At 39.2% G+C, this 14,984-nt stretch overlaps 1 protein-coding gene across 1 annotated transcript in view; it reads right to left on the reverse strand.

Annotated features, from left to right (window-relative positions):
* The window catches only part of TICRR (TOPBP1 interacting checkpoint and replication regulator), a 52,632-nt gene that overhangs the window by 7,945 nt on the left and 29,703 nt on the right, over positions 1–14,984 (reverse strand). Inside the window, exons 14-17 of the mRNA XM_032263891.1 lie at positions 12,336–12,414; positions 9,888–10,034; positions 2,009–2,099; positions 389–447 (exon numbers count right to left, since the gene is read on the reverse strand). Coding sequence (XP_032119782.1) covers positions 389–447; positions 2,009–2,099; positions 9,888–10,034; positions 12,336–12,414 — 376 coding nt within the window. The remainder of the gene's footprint in view (positions 1–388; positions 448–2,008; positions 2,100–9,887; positions 10,035–12,335; positions 12,415–14,984) is intronic.

Genomic DNA, 14,984 nt, shown 5'->3' on the forward strand with positions numbered 1-14,984 from the left:
AGTGTCTCTTAAAAAACTAAGAGGGGTTTGATATATGGTCCTAACAAGGTATTAAAAAAACACTGACCCACTAGACTATCACCTTCAGAAGTCTCATTTACTGCCACCATCTAAGAATGGTGTGGCTGGGCACAGTGGCTCACACTTGTAATCCCAGCAATTTGGGAGGCTGAGGCGGGTGGATCACAAGGTCAGGAGTTCGAGACCAGCCTGGCCAATAGTGAAACCCCGTCCCTACTAAAAACAAAAATACCGAGCTGCATTGTGGACTCAGAGCCAGCACAATTTCTGTAAAATATCTTAGGATATGCCAAGGAACAATACATGCAGAAAGATTTCCATAGAAGCTGGGTAGATTGCATTAAAAACAAAAAGAGGTAACACTCACCATTTCCTTTTTCAGGGGACTCTTCAACAACACCAATATCAGGACCAGGATCAGAGGACCTTGAGGAACACATGCACAAGGATTATTCCATGTCACCTGTAACTCACACTCATTAAAGAGAAAAGCAGCTTCTTATTTCACAAGATCACAGGGTCTGATAACACCAGTGCCGGTAAGCACTCTCATACATGATTATTGTTCAAGAGAGAGGCCAGCCACGGTGGCTCCCGCCTGTAATCCCAGCACTTTGGGAGGCTGAGGCAGGCGGATCACTTGAAGTCAGGAGTTCAAAACCAGCCTGGCCAACATGGTGCAACCCTGTCTCTACTAAAAACACAAAAATTAGCTGGTGTGATGGTGCATGCCTGTAGTCCCAGCTACTCAGGAGGCTGAGGCAGGAGAATTGCTTGAAACCAGGAGGCGGAGGTTGCAGTGTGCAGAGATCACACCACTGCACTCCAGCCTGGCAACAGAGTGAGACTCCATCTCAAAAAAGAAAAAAAAAAATTAGCTGGGTGCAGTGGCATACACCTGTAGTCCCAACTACTCAGGAGGCAGAGTTTGCAGTGGGCTGAGATTGTGTTACTGGACTCCAGCCTGGGCAACAGAGTGAGACTCTGACTCAAAAAAAAGTGAGATGCTTAGAATGTGGTTTTTTTTTTTGGAAAGCAATTTACAACATCAGAAGTACAAATTCCATTCATGTATTAAAAAAAAATTATACCAAAATATCAGACTATCACAGTAATGAGTAGCAACATTCAAGTTTCTGTTGAGGAGCCTTCATTTCAGCCAATGTGTCGAAGACTTTGTAGAAAAATTGAAAATATATATGCCTCTGACTCACCAATTTCACTTTTTGCAATTTAACTTATAAACTTCACAAGTATGTAAAATCCATATATAAATAATGTCAGGATAGATTCTTGACAAGAAGTAGGTGTGCTTCTATTACCCTTGAAATTGAGCTAAAATCCTGTGACATTATCTATAAAATGAGCAAGAAGATAAGTCTGAGAGGCAGAGGCAGTCTGGCTGGGGACCTTGAGACCTGAGGAGGGCAGTGAGCTCCCTGTTTTCTGACTGCTGCCTACACTCCCAGGTTGCATGCTGGAGAAGCTGGCAACTCAGATATAACAGGAGCAGAAATGCCTTAAGGAAGGAGAGCTCTCAAGCCAAAGAACTAGGAAAGGGAAGCAAAGCAAGACAGAAAACGTTCAGACAATAACTGCCCTATTCCAACCAATCGCTGCAGAAGAAAACTGCAGTCCCACCCACTGCTCTGTTAGCAAAGGCCGAGTTAGGATCGCAGACTTCCACCTTCCACATGTTAACAGATGAATGGATTTATCCATTCCATGGAATACTTCTTGGCAAAAAAAAAAAAAAGAATGAATTACTACATGCAACAACATGGATCAATCTCAAAATAATTGAGGCCAGACGAGTGTACATTTTATATGATTCTCCTGTTCCCATGGAGAGTTTATAGAATGCTCTTGGTTTCAAGCAATAGAGTTAAGATTTAAGTCACGAAGATCAAGAGAAGGCAAGAAGTGGCCCACAGGTCGCTTTGAGGAGGTGTGGGTGTGAACAAGCCTGGATGGGGATGTCACTCACCTGCCCTTGATTTGTCTATGCAGCAGCCTTTTGGAGATCTGCTTATGCACTGGAGTCTCGGCCACGCTCTTCGTCAGCAGTTTGTGATAACCTAAAATGTAAAATCAGCTTGAATAATAAATGTCATTTAACCTCATCAAGAAGCAGCAATAAGGGTAAGGGAGCAGTTTGAACTTCTGTATGGCTTATTACCTAGCTAGAGAGGATCTTAATAGTCTTTGGGCTAAGTTCTGTGCTTACCAGACTCCATTCAACATGACGGAACAGTCTCTCAGCACTATTAGAGATTAAAAAATGACGTAAGACAATGTAAATATAGGCTGGGCATGGTAGCTCACGCCTGTAATCCCAGAATTTGGGAGGCTGAGGAGGGTGGATCACTTGAGGTCAGGAGTTCAAGACCAGCCTGGTCAACATGGTGAAACCCTATCTCTACTAAATGTACAAAAATTAGCCAGGCACAGTGGCTCATGCCTGTAAGTCCAGCTACTTGGGAGGCTGAGGCAGGAAAATTGCTTGAACACAGGAGGCAGAGGTTGCAGTGAGCCAAGATCATGCCACTGCACTCCAGTCTGGGCGACAGAGGAAGACTCCATCTCAAAAAACAACCAAAAAAAGGCAATTTAAATATACAATTTAATAAGCACTCCTGAAAAACTGAAAACTGCTCACCTGTTAAGGCTAATACCTAGTTGGTGGTTCTAGTATTTATGATTAAATGAAATACATAAAAATGCTGATATGCCACATAAATGTTAATTATTAAGGTAAACCTAGGTGGCACAAAATTCCTCAGTAGAGTAGATAGCCAGGCTACTTATGGGAGGACTGATTGAAAGTGAGCTTAAAATTACTAGAAAAGAGGAGTGATGCCAGCAAGAGTGGTGAGGTAAGGACCTCTGAACACTCTCCTCCATAAAGGAACAGAGATCATGGGAAAAAATGGTCAAAAATAAACTTTTCCAGAACTCTGGACATTAAAGTTTTGGAACAGTCTAAGGAGTATTTGTTCAAGAAAAATGGCTGAATCTCAGGAAGCTTTAACTTGCCTTGGCCCCTACCCCTTCCCCCAACCCTAAGGTAACTTTAAAAATCAACAGCCCCAGCCGGGCACGGTGGCTCAAGCCTGTAATCCCAGCACTTTGGGAGGCCGAGGCAGGTGGATCACGAGGTCAAGAGATCAAGACCATCCTGGTCAACATGGTGAAACCCCGTCTCTACTAAAAATACAAAAAATTAGCTGGGCATGGTGGCGCGTGCCTGTAATCCCAGCTACTCAGGAGGCTGAGGCAGGAAAATTGCCTGAACCCAGGAGGCGGAGGTTGCGGTGAGCCGAGATCGCGCCATTGCACTCCAGCCTGGGTAACAAGAGCAAAAAACTCCGTCTCAAAAAAAAAAAAAAAAAAAAAAAAATCAACAGCCCTTAATCACAGTGAAAACCAAGAGCCAGCAGCCTCTGGGCAGGGCAGAATGGGGATGGAACTCCTCGAAAGCTCCATTCTCAGATCACTGTTATCCATTAACCTGTCTGGCAGCTCCCTGGAGAATCCTGGTCAAATCAATGCTTGTCTGAGAACTCATCCAGTGTAAAACACTTTTTTCCCTGACAGCATTTACTGAAAACCTTCAGCAGTTGTTAAATGTCCCAGCTGCCTGAGGCAGTGGTAACATTTGGTGCAATAACAAGCTGACCAAAAGTTTAACTAGGAAAACTGGGGAATGAGACATCATAGGGAACTTTGCAAACCTCTAACACATACTTAGGCATCCAAAAGTCCACACGCGTGTAGTACTGTGCATGTGCCAAGTATAGACTTGAGAATCCTGTAAGCTGTCACCTATGGCTAACCTTGAGGCTCTGGCAAAACAGAAAGTGAAGTGGAATTCTAAACTGCCTGGCTGAGTGCTGAAGGCATGACCCAACACACACAGAGCCCCTCAGCAGGGGCAGTCAAACTTATGGGTTCCAGGCATTTAAGGAAATCTCTGTCCAGTCATTAGCTGATCACTAAGACAACTGAGCAGAGTCTTCAGTGGCCACATGTGACAAAGAATACAAAATTTCAAGAATTAGTTCAGAAAAATCACTAAAAAAAAAAAAAAATAACAAATCCTGGCAGGGGTGGGGTGGGTCTGATTGTTACAGCTGCCTCATTATGTTGTTTAAACTGTCTATGCTGGATGCAGTGGCTCATGCCTGTAATCCCGACACTTTGAGAGGCTGAGGCAGGCGGATTGCCTGAGTCCAGGAGTTCAAGACCACCCTGGCTAAAGTGGTGAAACCCCATTTTTACAAAGAAAATACAAAAATTAGCCAGGACTAGTGGGGTGTGCCTGTAGTCCAGCTAACTACTTGGGAGGCCAAGGTGGATGGGAGGATTGCTTAAGCCTGGGAGGTTGAGGCTGCAGTAAGCCAAGACTGTACCACTGCACTCTAGCCTGGGTGACAGAGCAAGACTCCATCTACCCCCTGTCCCCAATAAAATCCAGTTGTCAACAAAATTATGAGTCATGTAAAGAAACAAAAAAGTATGGCCATACCCAGGGGAAAAAAAAATCAGCCAACAGAATCTGTCCCTGAGAAAGTCCAGATATTGGACTTACTAGAACAAGACTGTAAATCAGCTGTTTTAAGTATGTTCTAGAACTAAAAAATTGATTTTCAGTAGGTTTGAATGGGGAAAAAAAAAAAAAAAAAAAGAAAACCATATCTAAAGATCTAAAACATGACTCCAATGACTTGCCATAAATGATCAACGGAAGGAAATCATCAAAAAAAAAAAAAAAAAAGCAAATAGAAATTCTAGAGTTAAGAATTGTAGCTAAAATGAAAAGTTCATCACAGGGCTGAAACAGTAGATTTGAGGTGGCAGAAGAGAGTCAAGAAATTTGAAGACAAGTTAATTGAGATGATTCAGTCTAAGGAAGATAAAGACAAAAGAATGAAGAAAAATGAACACAGCTTCAGATACTTGTGACACCATCAAGCACAACATACACATACTAGGAGTCCCAGAAGGAAAGGATAAAGAGGAAGAGGCAAAAAGAATATTTGAATAAATATTGGCTAAAAATGACCCAAATTTGATGAAAGACACTACACATCTAAGAAACTCAATACAAGTAGAATAAAGTAAAAGAGATCCAAACTCAGACAAATCATAATCAACCAAAAGTGAAAAAGAGAGGATCTCAAAAGAAGGCAGAGAGCAGCTTCTTACTGTGTATAGATCCTTGATGAGATCAGTAGCTGGTTTCTCATCAGGAACAAAGGACAAAAGGCAGTGATGACATATTCAAAGTGCTGAGGGAAAAAAGACTGTCAACCAGGAATTCTATATGCAATAAAACGACTGTTCAAAAATGAAGGCAAAATCAGCATATTCCCAGATTGAAACAAAATAAAACAGAATTCGTCATTAGCAGATGTACTCTGTAATTGATACTAAAAGGAGTCCTGTGGGCTGATGGGAAAGGACACTAGGGTAACTCAAATCCACATAAAGAGTTAAACAGCACTGGTAAACTATATGACAGTATAAAAGTTTTTTTAGTTGTAAACATTCCCCTCTGTGATTTAAAAGATAAAGCAATGATTATAAATCACTGTTGACGGGCATACAATGTCTATAAATGTAATTTGTATGACAATCTAGAACTAAGGATAGTTAGAACTATACAATAGCCAAGTTTTTGTAAACTAGCAAAGTTAAATTGGTATCAATGAGAACTAGACTGTTATAAGTTAATACCTTAATTGTAATCTCCAAGGGGAGTGATGTTGTGCAACATGATGGAGAAGAAAGCTCTGGGGGGTCAGTCCCTCTACCAAAATAACCAGTAAACTAGAAACAAAGATCAAAATCCACTATTTTGGAACCTGGGAACTTGACTGAGCACTGGGAAGTGCTTGATGATAGAAGAGGCTGCAGATCTTTAGGAAGGGAATGATGTGCATGAACTAGCTACCATTTTCCTTTTCTCAGCCCTGCTGTAGCTATTGGGATAGCAGCCCACATTCCCGGAGCAGCTGGCTGGTGCTAGGGCAGACAGTGAGGACAAGGATGTAAGCCAAGAAAGGTTACAAAAGACAAAGTACATTACCTCCAAAAATTGGGGGTTACATGCTTTGGTCAGTCAGGCAGATTCCTGTAGGACCAGTGCAGACACTGCCTTGGTTTCAGCTCTCTTAGGCTACAGCAGCTTTCTCTCAAATACCAGAAGATTAAGGGACAGACACACCTCCCCCACCTCCTTTTTTGAATCAGACATTTAAGGAAATCCTTCTCAGGTCATTGTCTGACCACAGAGATAATAGACAGAAACTTCAGTGACTACACACAACAAGGAATACATACTTTACACAAATAGTTTGGAAAAGACACAAATGAATAGCTGAAGCCCTTAATAAGCAAAGAACAGGAATCCTTGAGGGGTTAGAGAATCTAACCTCCATGCAGTTACCACATTATAATATCCCTAGTAACTAGTCCTCAACAAAAGATTACAAAATATACAAGGAAACATATGGCCTATTTACCAGAAAAGATAATTTGGCAGAAACCATCCATGAGGAAGCCAAGACATTGGAATTACTCGTCAAAGATGTTCAATCAACTTCTCTATGCACAATGAGCTAACTTAAACCATATATAAGAAATGAATGGAAATGAGGAAAATAATGTATGAACAAAATGAGAATATCAGTATAACAATAGAAATTATAAAGAATCCAGGCTGGGTGCGGTGGCTCAAGCCTGTAATCCCAGCAGTTTGGGAGGTTGAGGCGGGCAGATCACGAAGTCAAGAGATCGAGACCATCCTGGCCAACATGGTGAAATCCCCATCTCTACTAAAAGTACAAAAAATTAGCTGGGTGTGGTGGTGCGTGCCTGTTGTCCCGCTACGTGGGAGGCTGAGGCAGGAGAATTGCTTGAAACCAGAAAATGGAAGCTGCAGTGAGCCAGGATCGTGCCACTGCACTCTAGCCTGGTGATAGAGTGAGACTCTGTCTCAAAAAAAAAAATAAGAATCCAATAGAAATTCTGGAGATGAAAATTACAATAACTGAAATGAAAAAATTAACTGGAAGAGATCAACCACAGATTTGAGCTGGCAGAAGAATCAGTGAACTTGAAGATCAGGTAATTGAAATTATCCAGCCTGAGCCGAAAGAAAAAAGAAAGAAAAAAAAAAAAAAAAGAACAAAGTCTGAGGAACCTGTAGAATACCATCAAGTGTACCAACACATATATTACAGGAATCCAAGGAGGAGATGAGTCCAAAAGTGGCAGAAAATTTTTTGAAGAAATAATGGTTAAAAGCTTCCAAAATCTGATGAAGACATGAACGTACACATCCAAAAAAGTTCCATGAACTCCAAGCAGAATAAACTCAAAACAGATTCACACTCAGACACATTATAGTCAAAGTGTCGAAACCCAAAGACAAAGAGAAAATCTGGGAAGCAGCAATAAAGAAGCAGCTTACTAAGATTAATAGTTGATTTCTCATCAGAAATCTGGGAGACCAAAAAGTAGTGGATGTCACATTTGAAATACTGAAAGCAGCAGTGGGGGGGGGGGGGGGCGGCGGGACAGGACGGGACTGGACTGTCAACCAAAAATTCTAAGTCCTTAAGGAATAAAGTAGAAAGTAAGACATTTCCATTTCCAAATAGATAAAAGCTGAGGGAGTTCATGCTCAGTAGACCTACCCTGTAAGAAAAGCTAAAATGAAAAGCACTAGACAATAACTCAAAGCCACTAGAAGAAATAACAATGTTAAAGGTAACTACATAAATATAAAAGCCAGCATTATGGTAATTTTGGTTCTTTTTATCCTATATAATTTAAGTCTGTATTAACAGATACACAATGTATAAAGCTGCAGTCTACAACAATATGAAGAAGAGACAGAAATATATAGTAACAGAGTGTATATTATTGAACTGAGGTTGGCTTTATTCATAAAGCCAGGTTGTTTTAAGCTTAAGATGCTAATTGTGATCTCCAAGGTAACCACTGAGAAAATAACTTAAAAATACACACACACAAAAAGAAGGGAATTAAACTGGTACAGTACAAAAAATTAGCTAAATACAAAAAACAGGAATTGAGAAACAAAAAGGTATAAAATACAGAAAATGACAGTTGTTCCTTATTAGTAATTACATTGATAGAAGTGGAGTAAGCACTGCAATTGAAAAGCAGAGATAGACAGAATAGATTAAAAAAACATGACCCAACTATATGAGGTCTATAGGAGATTTAATTTAGATACAAAGACACTAAGGTTGAAAGTAAAGGGACAGTGAAAGATATCCAATGCAAAGAGCTGGTGGGTGGAGAGGTACATTATTGTCAGACAAAACAGATTGTAAGCCAAGAAAGGTAAAAGACAAAGTACATTACCTATTGATACGAAGTTCAACTGATCAAGAAGATATAATAATTATTAAAATATATACCTAAAAACAGAGTCTCAAAATACGTGAAGCAGAAACTGACAGAACTGAAGTGAGAAATAAGTAATTCAACAATAGCTGGAGACTTTAATATGCCACTTTAAATAATGAACAAACAAACAGAAGCTCAACAAGGAAACAGAAGACTTGAATAATACCGCAAATCAACTAGACCTAACACACATCTATAGAACCCTTCATAGGCTTCTCAAGCACACATTGAACGTTCTCTAGGGTAGACCAAATGTTAAGCCATAAAGTAAGTATCAAGTTTAAAAAGACAAATCATACGACGTATATTTTACAACAATAGAATGAAACTAGAAACAACAGAGAAGAGAATTTGGGAAGTACACATGTGGAAATTTATGTGCTCCTAAATAATCAATGGATCAAAGCAGAAATTACAAGGGAAATTAAAGTATTTTGAGATAATGAAAGCAAAAATATCAAAATTTATAGGATATGCCTAAAGCAGTGCTTTATTAAAAAAGATCTGAAATAAATAGCTTAAACTTTACCTTAAAAAAGTAAAAAAAGAGCAAACAAAAATCAAAGCGAATAGAGGGAAGAAAAAAAATGAAACTGAGATTAGAAAACCAATAGAGGCGAAATGCAGTGGCTCACCCCTGTAATCTCAGCACTTTGGGAGGCTAAGGCGGGTATCACTTGAGGTCAGGAGCTGGACACTATCTAGGCCACCATGGTAAAACCCTGTCTTTACCAAAAATACAAAAATTAGCCAGGCAAGGTGGCACACAACTATAATTCCAGCTACTGAAGAGGCTGAGGCAGGAGATGCGCTTAAACCTAGGAGGCAGAGGTTGCTGTGAGCCGAGATCGCATCACTGCACTCCGGCCCAGGACACAGGGTGAGACTCTGTCTCAAAAAAAAAAAAAAAAAAAAAGAGAAGAAGAAAACCAATAAAGAAAAATCAATAAACCAAAGCAAATTCTTTGAAAAGATTAACAAAATTGGCTGGGTGTGCTTGCTCATGCCTATAATTCCTGCAATTTTGGGAGGTCGGGGAGAGCAGATCGCTTGAGGAGTTTGAGACCAGCCTGGTCAACATGATGAGAACCCATCTCTATGAAAAAAGATACAAAAAATTAGCTGGGTGTGGTGGTGTACTCCTGTATCTCAGCTACTTAGGAGGCTGAGGTGGGAGAATCACTTGAGCCTGGGAGGTGGAGGCTGCAGTGAGCCAAGATTGTGCCACTGCACTCCAGCCTGGGTGATAGAGCGAGACCTTGTCTCAAAAAAAGAGAGATTAACAAAATTGACAAACCTTTAGCTAGACTGAAAGACAAAAGACTCACATTACTACTAAATCAGGAAAGAAAGATGGTATATCACTACGAATCTTACAGAATCTGCCTTTCCTTTTTCCCAGCTATTCTAAAATGTAGTACCTTTGGTCTTCTTGAAGTTATCAGGTTTATCCTCTAGACCTTCCACAGCTGACACAGAGTGGCTTCTAGGAAACCCCCGCTTCAGTGATCTCTTTGAAGGGGAAAGCATTTCCTGGTTGAAAAGATTTCTTCGAACTTTGGTCACTTCTGAAAGCATCAAAAAATAAAAAAGAAAAAGCCAAAGATTTATCATCAATAAACGCCGTATCTGATAAAAGATAACCAAAACACAGAAGCTGCTTAAGGAAACTATTGCTATAGTCACATTTGCTAATAAGGTTTCCTTAAACAGTATACTCCCACAATGCATTAAAAAAATACTTATTTTTGCCAGGCGCGGTGGCTCAAGCCTGTAATCCCAGCACTTTGGGAGGCTGAGGCGGGTGGATCACGAGGTCAAGAGATCGAGACCATCCTGGTCAACATGGTGAAACCCCGTCTCTACTAAAAATACAAAAAATTAGCTGGGCATGGTGGCACGTGCCTGTAATCCCAGCTACTCAGGAGGCTGAGGCAGGAGAATTGCCTGAACCAGGGAGGCGGAGGTTGCGGTGAGCCGAGATCGCGCCATTGCACTCCAGCCTGGGTAACAAGAGTGAAACTCTGTCCCCCCAAAAAAAAAAAAAAAAAAAAACAAAACAACTTATTTTTATGAATTTAAAAAATTTTTAATATATTATTTTGCATGAGGTAGGAGGGGTCCAATGTCATTCTTTTGCATGTGGATAACCAGTTTTCTCAGCATCATTTGTGCAAAAGACTTTTCATTCTCTATCAAATTGTCTTGGTACCCTGAATATCAGTTGACCATAATAAATGCTAGTGCTAATTTCTTTTTTAAAGGCTAGATAGAATCCAGCAGTGAAACCTTCTAGTCCTGGGCATTTCTTTGTGAGTAGTTTTTGATAACTAATTGAAACTTTTTACTTGTTATAGATCTATTCTGATTTTCTATTTCTTCTCGAGTCTGTTTTTAGTAGTTTGTATCTTTCTACGAGTTTGTCCATTCCATCTAGGTTATCTAATTTGTTGGTATACAGTTGTTTGTAGCATTCTATTACAAATTCAATTTAAATCTAACTTTTCAGGAACATGAGGAAGGCCCACACTACTTATTAAGTTAGAAGCTTGATTCATTATAAAATGAACATAATTCATAAATAAGAGGATGGCTAACATAGGTCATGGTCCTTTTAATATATCCCATGTTATGATTATTTTTCTCATTTTGGATCTTTTTGCTGCTGTGTATTCAGCTCAGCATTGAATGGAGAAACTGTTCTTTTCAATTCTACAGATTTCATTTTTCTTCTGACTACTTTACTAAGCTGCTGGGCCATTTTTAATTTTCTTCTTCACTCCAAAGCATGAAAGTTCTGATCATCTAGGCTCAAAATTAGAAAAAATAGCTGAAAAGTCAAGAAATACTTGGCAAAGCTAGCAAGACTACCTTAATCTTAAGCAGGATAGCCTGGTGGAAGTGATTCAAAAATTCACTAAGGGTGAATTCTTCAAAGATTAATCATTTAAAGCCAAACCAAATAATCTAGGATCCACAAACTGGGAGCAACCGTTGTGTTTACCCATCAATGACATAAACATTAATATCAAGGACATCAATAACACATACCAAAGTTTTAAAAATTGTTTCCCTATCTCCATTATAGGAGTTCCTATTACCTAACTTAGGCTGTTGGTGAAACTGATTTATGACCTGAAAGCCAAACTTGGTTTGTTATTTTCTGTTTTTCCCAATGTTTTGAAAAGTTTAACATCTACGGAAAGTTTCAAATAATAAAATCAAACATATGCCCATTACTAAAGTTCACCAACTGTCAATATTTGTTTTTTCCTTCCTTCTCTATGTACAATATTCCCCCTCAACACTGGAGAGTAAATTGCAAACACTGCAGCTGTTCACTTCCTAAAGGTCAGCAAGTATCTCCTATGAACAAGGACATTCTCCTCCATAACCCCCATGCCATTATTACACTCAAAATATTTTTAACATTCATACAATATGATCTAGCATACACCGCTTCTTCAGATTTCTCTAATCATCTCGATAATATCCTTTCTAGTATTTTTTTCCCCTAAATTTAAGATCCAAGCAGGGAACATGGAATGCATTTAGCTGTCATGCTTAAACTGCATTCATCTAAAACAGTTCCACTGCCTCTTTTCTTTTTCCTTTCTTCTGGCTTTCATGATAGTGGTTTTTTTTTTTTTTTTTTTTTTTTTTTAAAGATTTCAGACCAGTCATTTTGTAAAATGCAGTATTTTGAGACTATTCCTAGGGGAATGTGTCCATGGTATTTGGACATATTTTATTAGCCAAGGGTCATACAAAGCTGTAATTTGTAACTGTAAGCAGCTGCTTAAATACATACAATAAAAATAAATTTGTCATTCTAGTGAATAAATATATACACTCAGAAAACAGTATACCTTGTACTGTATCTTTCACTGGCTGGGAAGGCTGTTGAGGAGCAGGGTGGGAGTTCTCCTGAAAGATAAGAAAACCCAAAAAGAAAATTTAAATAGGCATTCATTGAAATAAAAATTTCACATGAACTCTTTGACTCTTGCAGTTCATTTGTAGGAATCCATAATAAAAATAAAATGCACAACAGAAATTTTCCAAAGACACTCACTGCTGCACTACAGTAATACAAAATAAAAAACACTATAAATGCCCATAAAGGGTGAAACAGTTAAATAAATTACATCCCCATCCAATACAGACATTCCAAGAATAAGGAAGGATGACCTCCTTATTCTCTGTATATTTTCCATTTTCCTCTCTGTATATGGTTGAGCATCCCTAATCTGAAAATACAGAATGCTCCAAAATCTGAAACTTTATTAGTGCCAACACAACACTCAAAGGAAACACTCATTGGAGCACTTTGGATTTCTGGATGTGGGATGCTATAAGTACATGTAATGCAAATGTTCCAAAATCCAAAAATATCTAAAATTGGAAACACTTCTGCTCCTAAGAATTTTGGGTAAGAGATACTCAACCTGTACTAACATAGAGATCTGTGATGGGAGGAAAATGGAAAATCTTAAGCATTCTAAGTCATATAATTTATATGTATGTATATAACAGATCTGCAAAAATCTTTGGTGTTATTGGTAAATATAGAAAAAGGCCTTGAAATATACACAACAAACCATCCTCAGTGATTACTTCTGAGGAATGGATAGAGAAGGAACACCCTAACTATAATTGTAAAAATATGTCATACATCCAATTTCCTATCCAGGGGTCAGCAAACTACAGTGTACAGACCAAATCTGGACCACCTCTTGTTCTTGAAAATGAAGTTTTACTAAAACACAGTCATGTCATGCTCCTTTCTTTCCACAATGCCTGTGACTGCTTTCCCACTACAGCAGAAGAAATGAATAGATGTTGCAGAGACTGTATGTCCTGCAAAGGCTAAAACATCTACTATCTGGCCCTTTACAGAAAAAGTTCATCAACCCTTGTTAATCTATGCAATTTAATGAAAAACTAGGAAAGTATGTCCTGGGGGTACTAGGGCAGGATCAAACCTTTTTCTTTTTCTTTTTTTTAATCATTGTGCTCTTCTGGAGTTAAGATACACACAAAAAATTAATATACATTAATGTAATTAATACTATATGTCTATACTTCAGCTATAAGTTCACTGCTTCCCAAGTTAACTATATTCATCCTTCAGAGAACTGAGATTTATTCTTTTAAAAACTTAACATCTGGTCCTTTCAGTTAAACAATTGTCACTTATCTATGGTACCAACTTTGACATGAAAAAACATTACTAACAACAATCAAATCCTGACCTCAGCAAATTTTTTTTTTGAGACAAGAGTCTCTCTCTGAAGCCCAGGCTGGATGCAGTGGCTTGATCATAGTTCACTGCAGCCTCAAACTCCCAGGCTTAAGTGATCCTCCTACCTCAGCCTCCTGAGTAGCTGGGACTACAGGAATGTGCCACCATACCCAGATAATTTTTAAATTTTTTTGGAGAGACAAAGTCTCACTATGTTGCCTAGGCTGGTCTCCAACTCTTGGGGCTCAAGTGATTCCTCCTGCCTTGGCCTCCCAAAGTGCTGGGATGACAGGTGTGAGCCACTGTGCCCAGCTGTAATTCTGATCTTAGAGAAGAAAACTGTCTTGCTGAATTGAAAACAAGTTTCAAAGTGTGCTAGAAAATCTGCAAATCATTGTAAAATCTAGTGAGAATAAAGGCCTGGCAACTTTTGGCCATTCACTTTTGGATTTTCCAGTCTTCGGTCAGGATTGTGAGATATGTAAGATTTGCGTTTTATTCACAGGTAAAGTATAAGAAAATGAACACCACTAACCCTTTAAAAGAAATCCTACCAGCCGGGCGCGGTGGCTCAAGCCTGTAATCCTAGCACTTTGGGAGGCCGAGGCGGGTGGATCACGAGGTCAAGAGATCGAGACCATCCTGGTCAACATGGTGAAACCCCGTCTCTACTAAAACTACAAAAATTAGCTGGGCATGGTGGCGCGTGCCTGTAATCCCAGCTACTGAGGAGGTTGAGGCAGGAGAATTGCCTGAACCCAGGAGGCGGAGGTTGCGGTGAGCCGAGATTGCACCATTGCACTCCAGCCTGGGTAACAAGAGTGAAACTCCGTCTCAAAAAAAGAAAAGAAAATTCTGGAGTGAAAGTTTTATGCTTCTTTAATGTTGTTTTTTTTTCCTGTGGAATGTAAGAACCGTAGATGATAATGAGTTTGAATGGGACAGAACACCTTTAATGGGCTAGTAAAGGTGTGTGAAATGTGGATGATAATGCAAGGGAAGGCAGAAACAACAGTACTGAAGACAGTGTGGCAGGATCATCATTTCTGGTCTAGATTCTGTCAGAAATAAACCTGCACAATGGTGGTAAAATAATTTTTTACAAAGGGCCCCCAATAATTCCATGAGAAAGATAATCTTTTCAATAAATGATGCTGGAACAACTGGATACCTTTATGGAAACAAAAGTAGACCTCACTTCTAACAGTATTTTGAATTCCTGCTTTTTTTTATGTCTAATATTTATACCTTCTCTCTCTGTCTCTCTCTCTTT

Source organism: Sapajus apella, unplaced genomic scaffold, assembly GCF_009761245.1.
Source record: "Sapajus apella isolate SASKATOON/1434 unplaced genomic scaffold, GSC_monkey_1.0 scaffold139, whole genome shotgun sequence".
Taxonomy (NCBI): domain Eukaryota; kingdom Metazoa; phylum Chordata; class Mammalia; order Primates; family Cebidae; genus Sapajus; species Sapajus apella.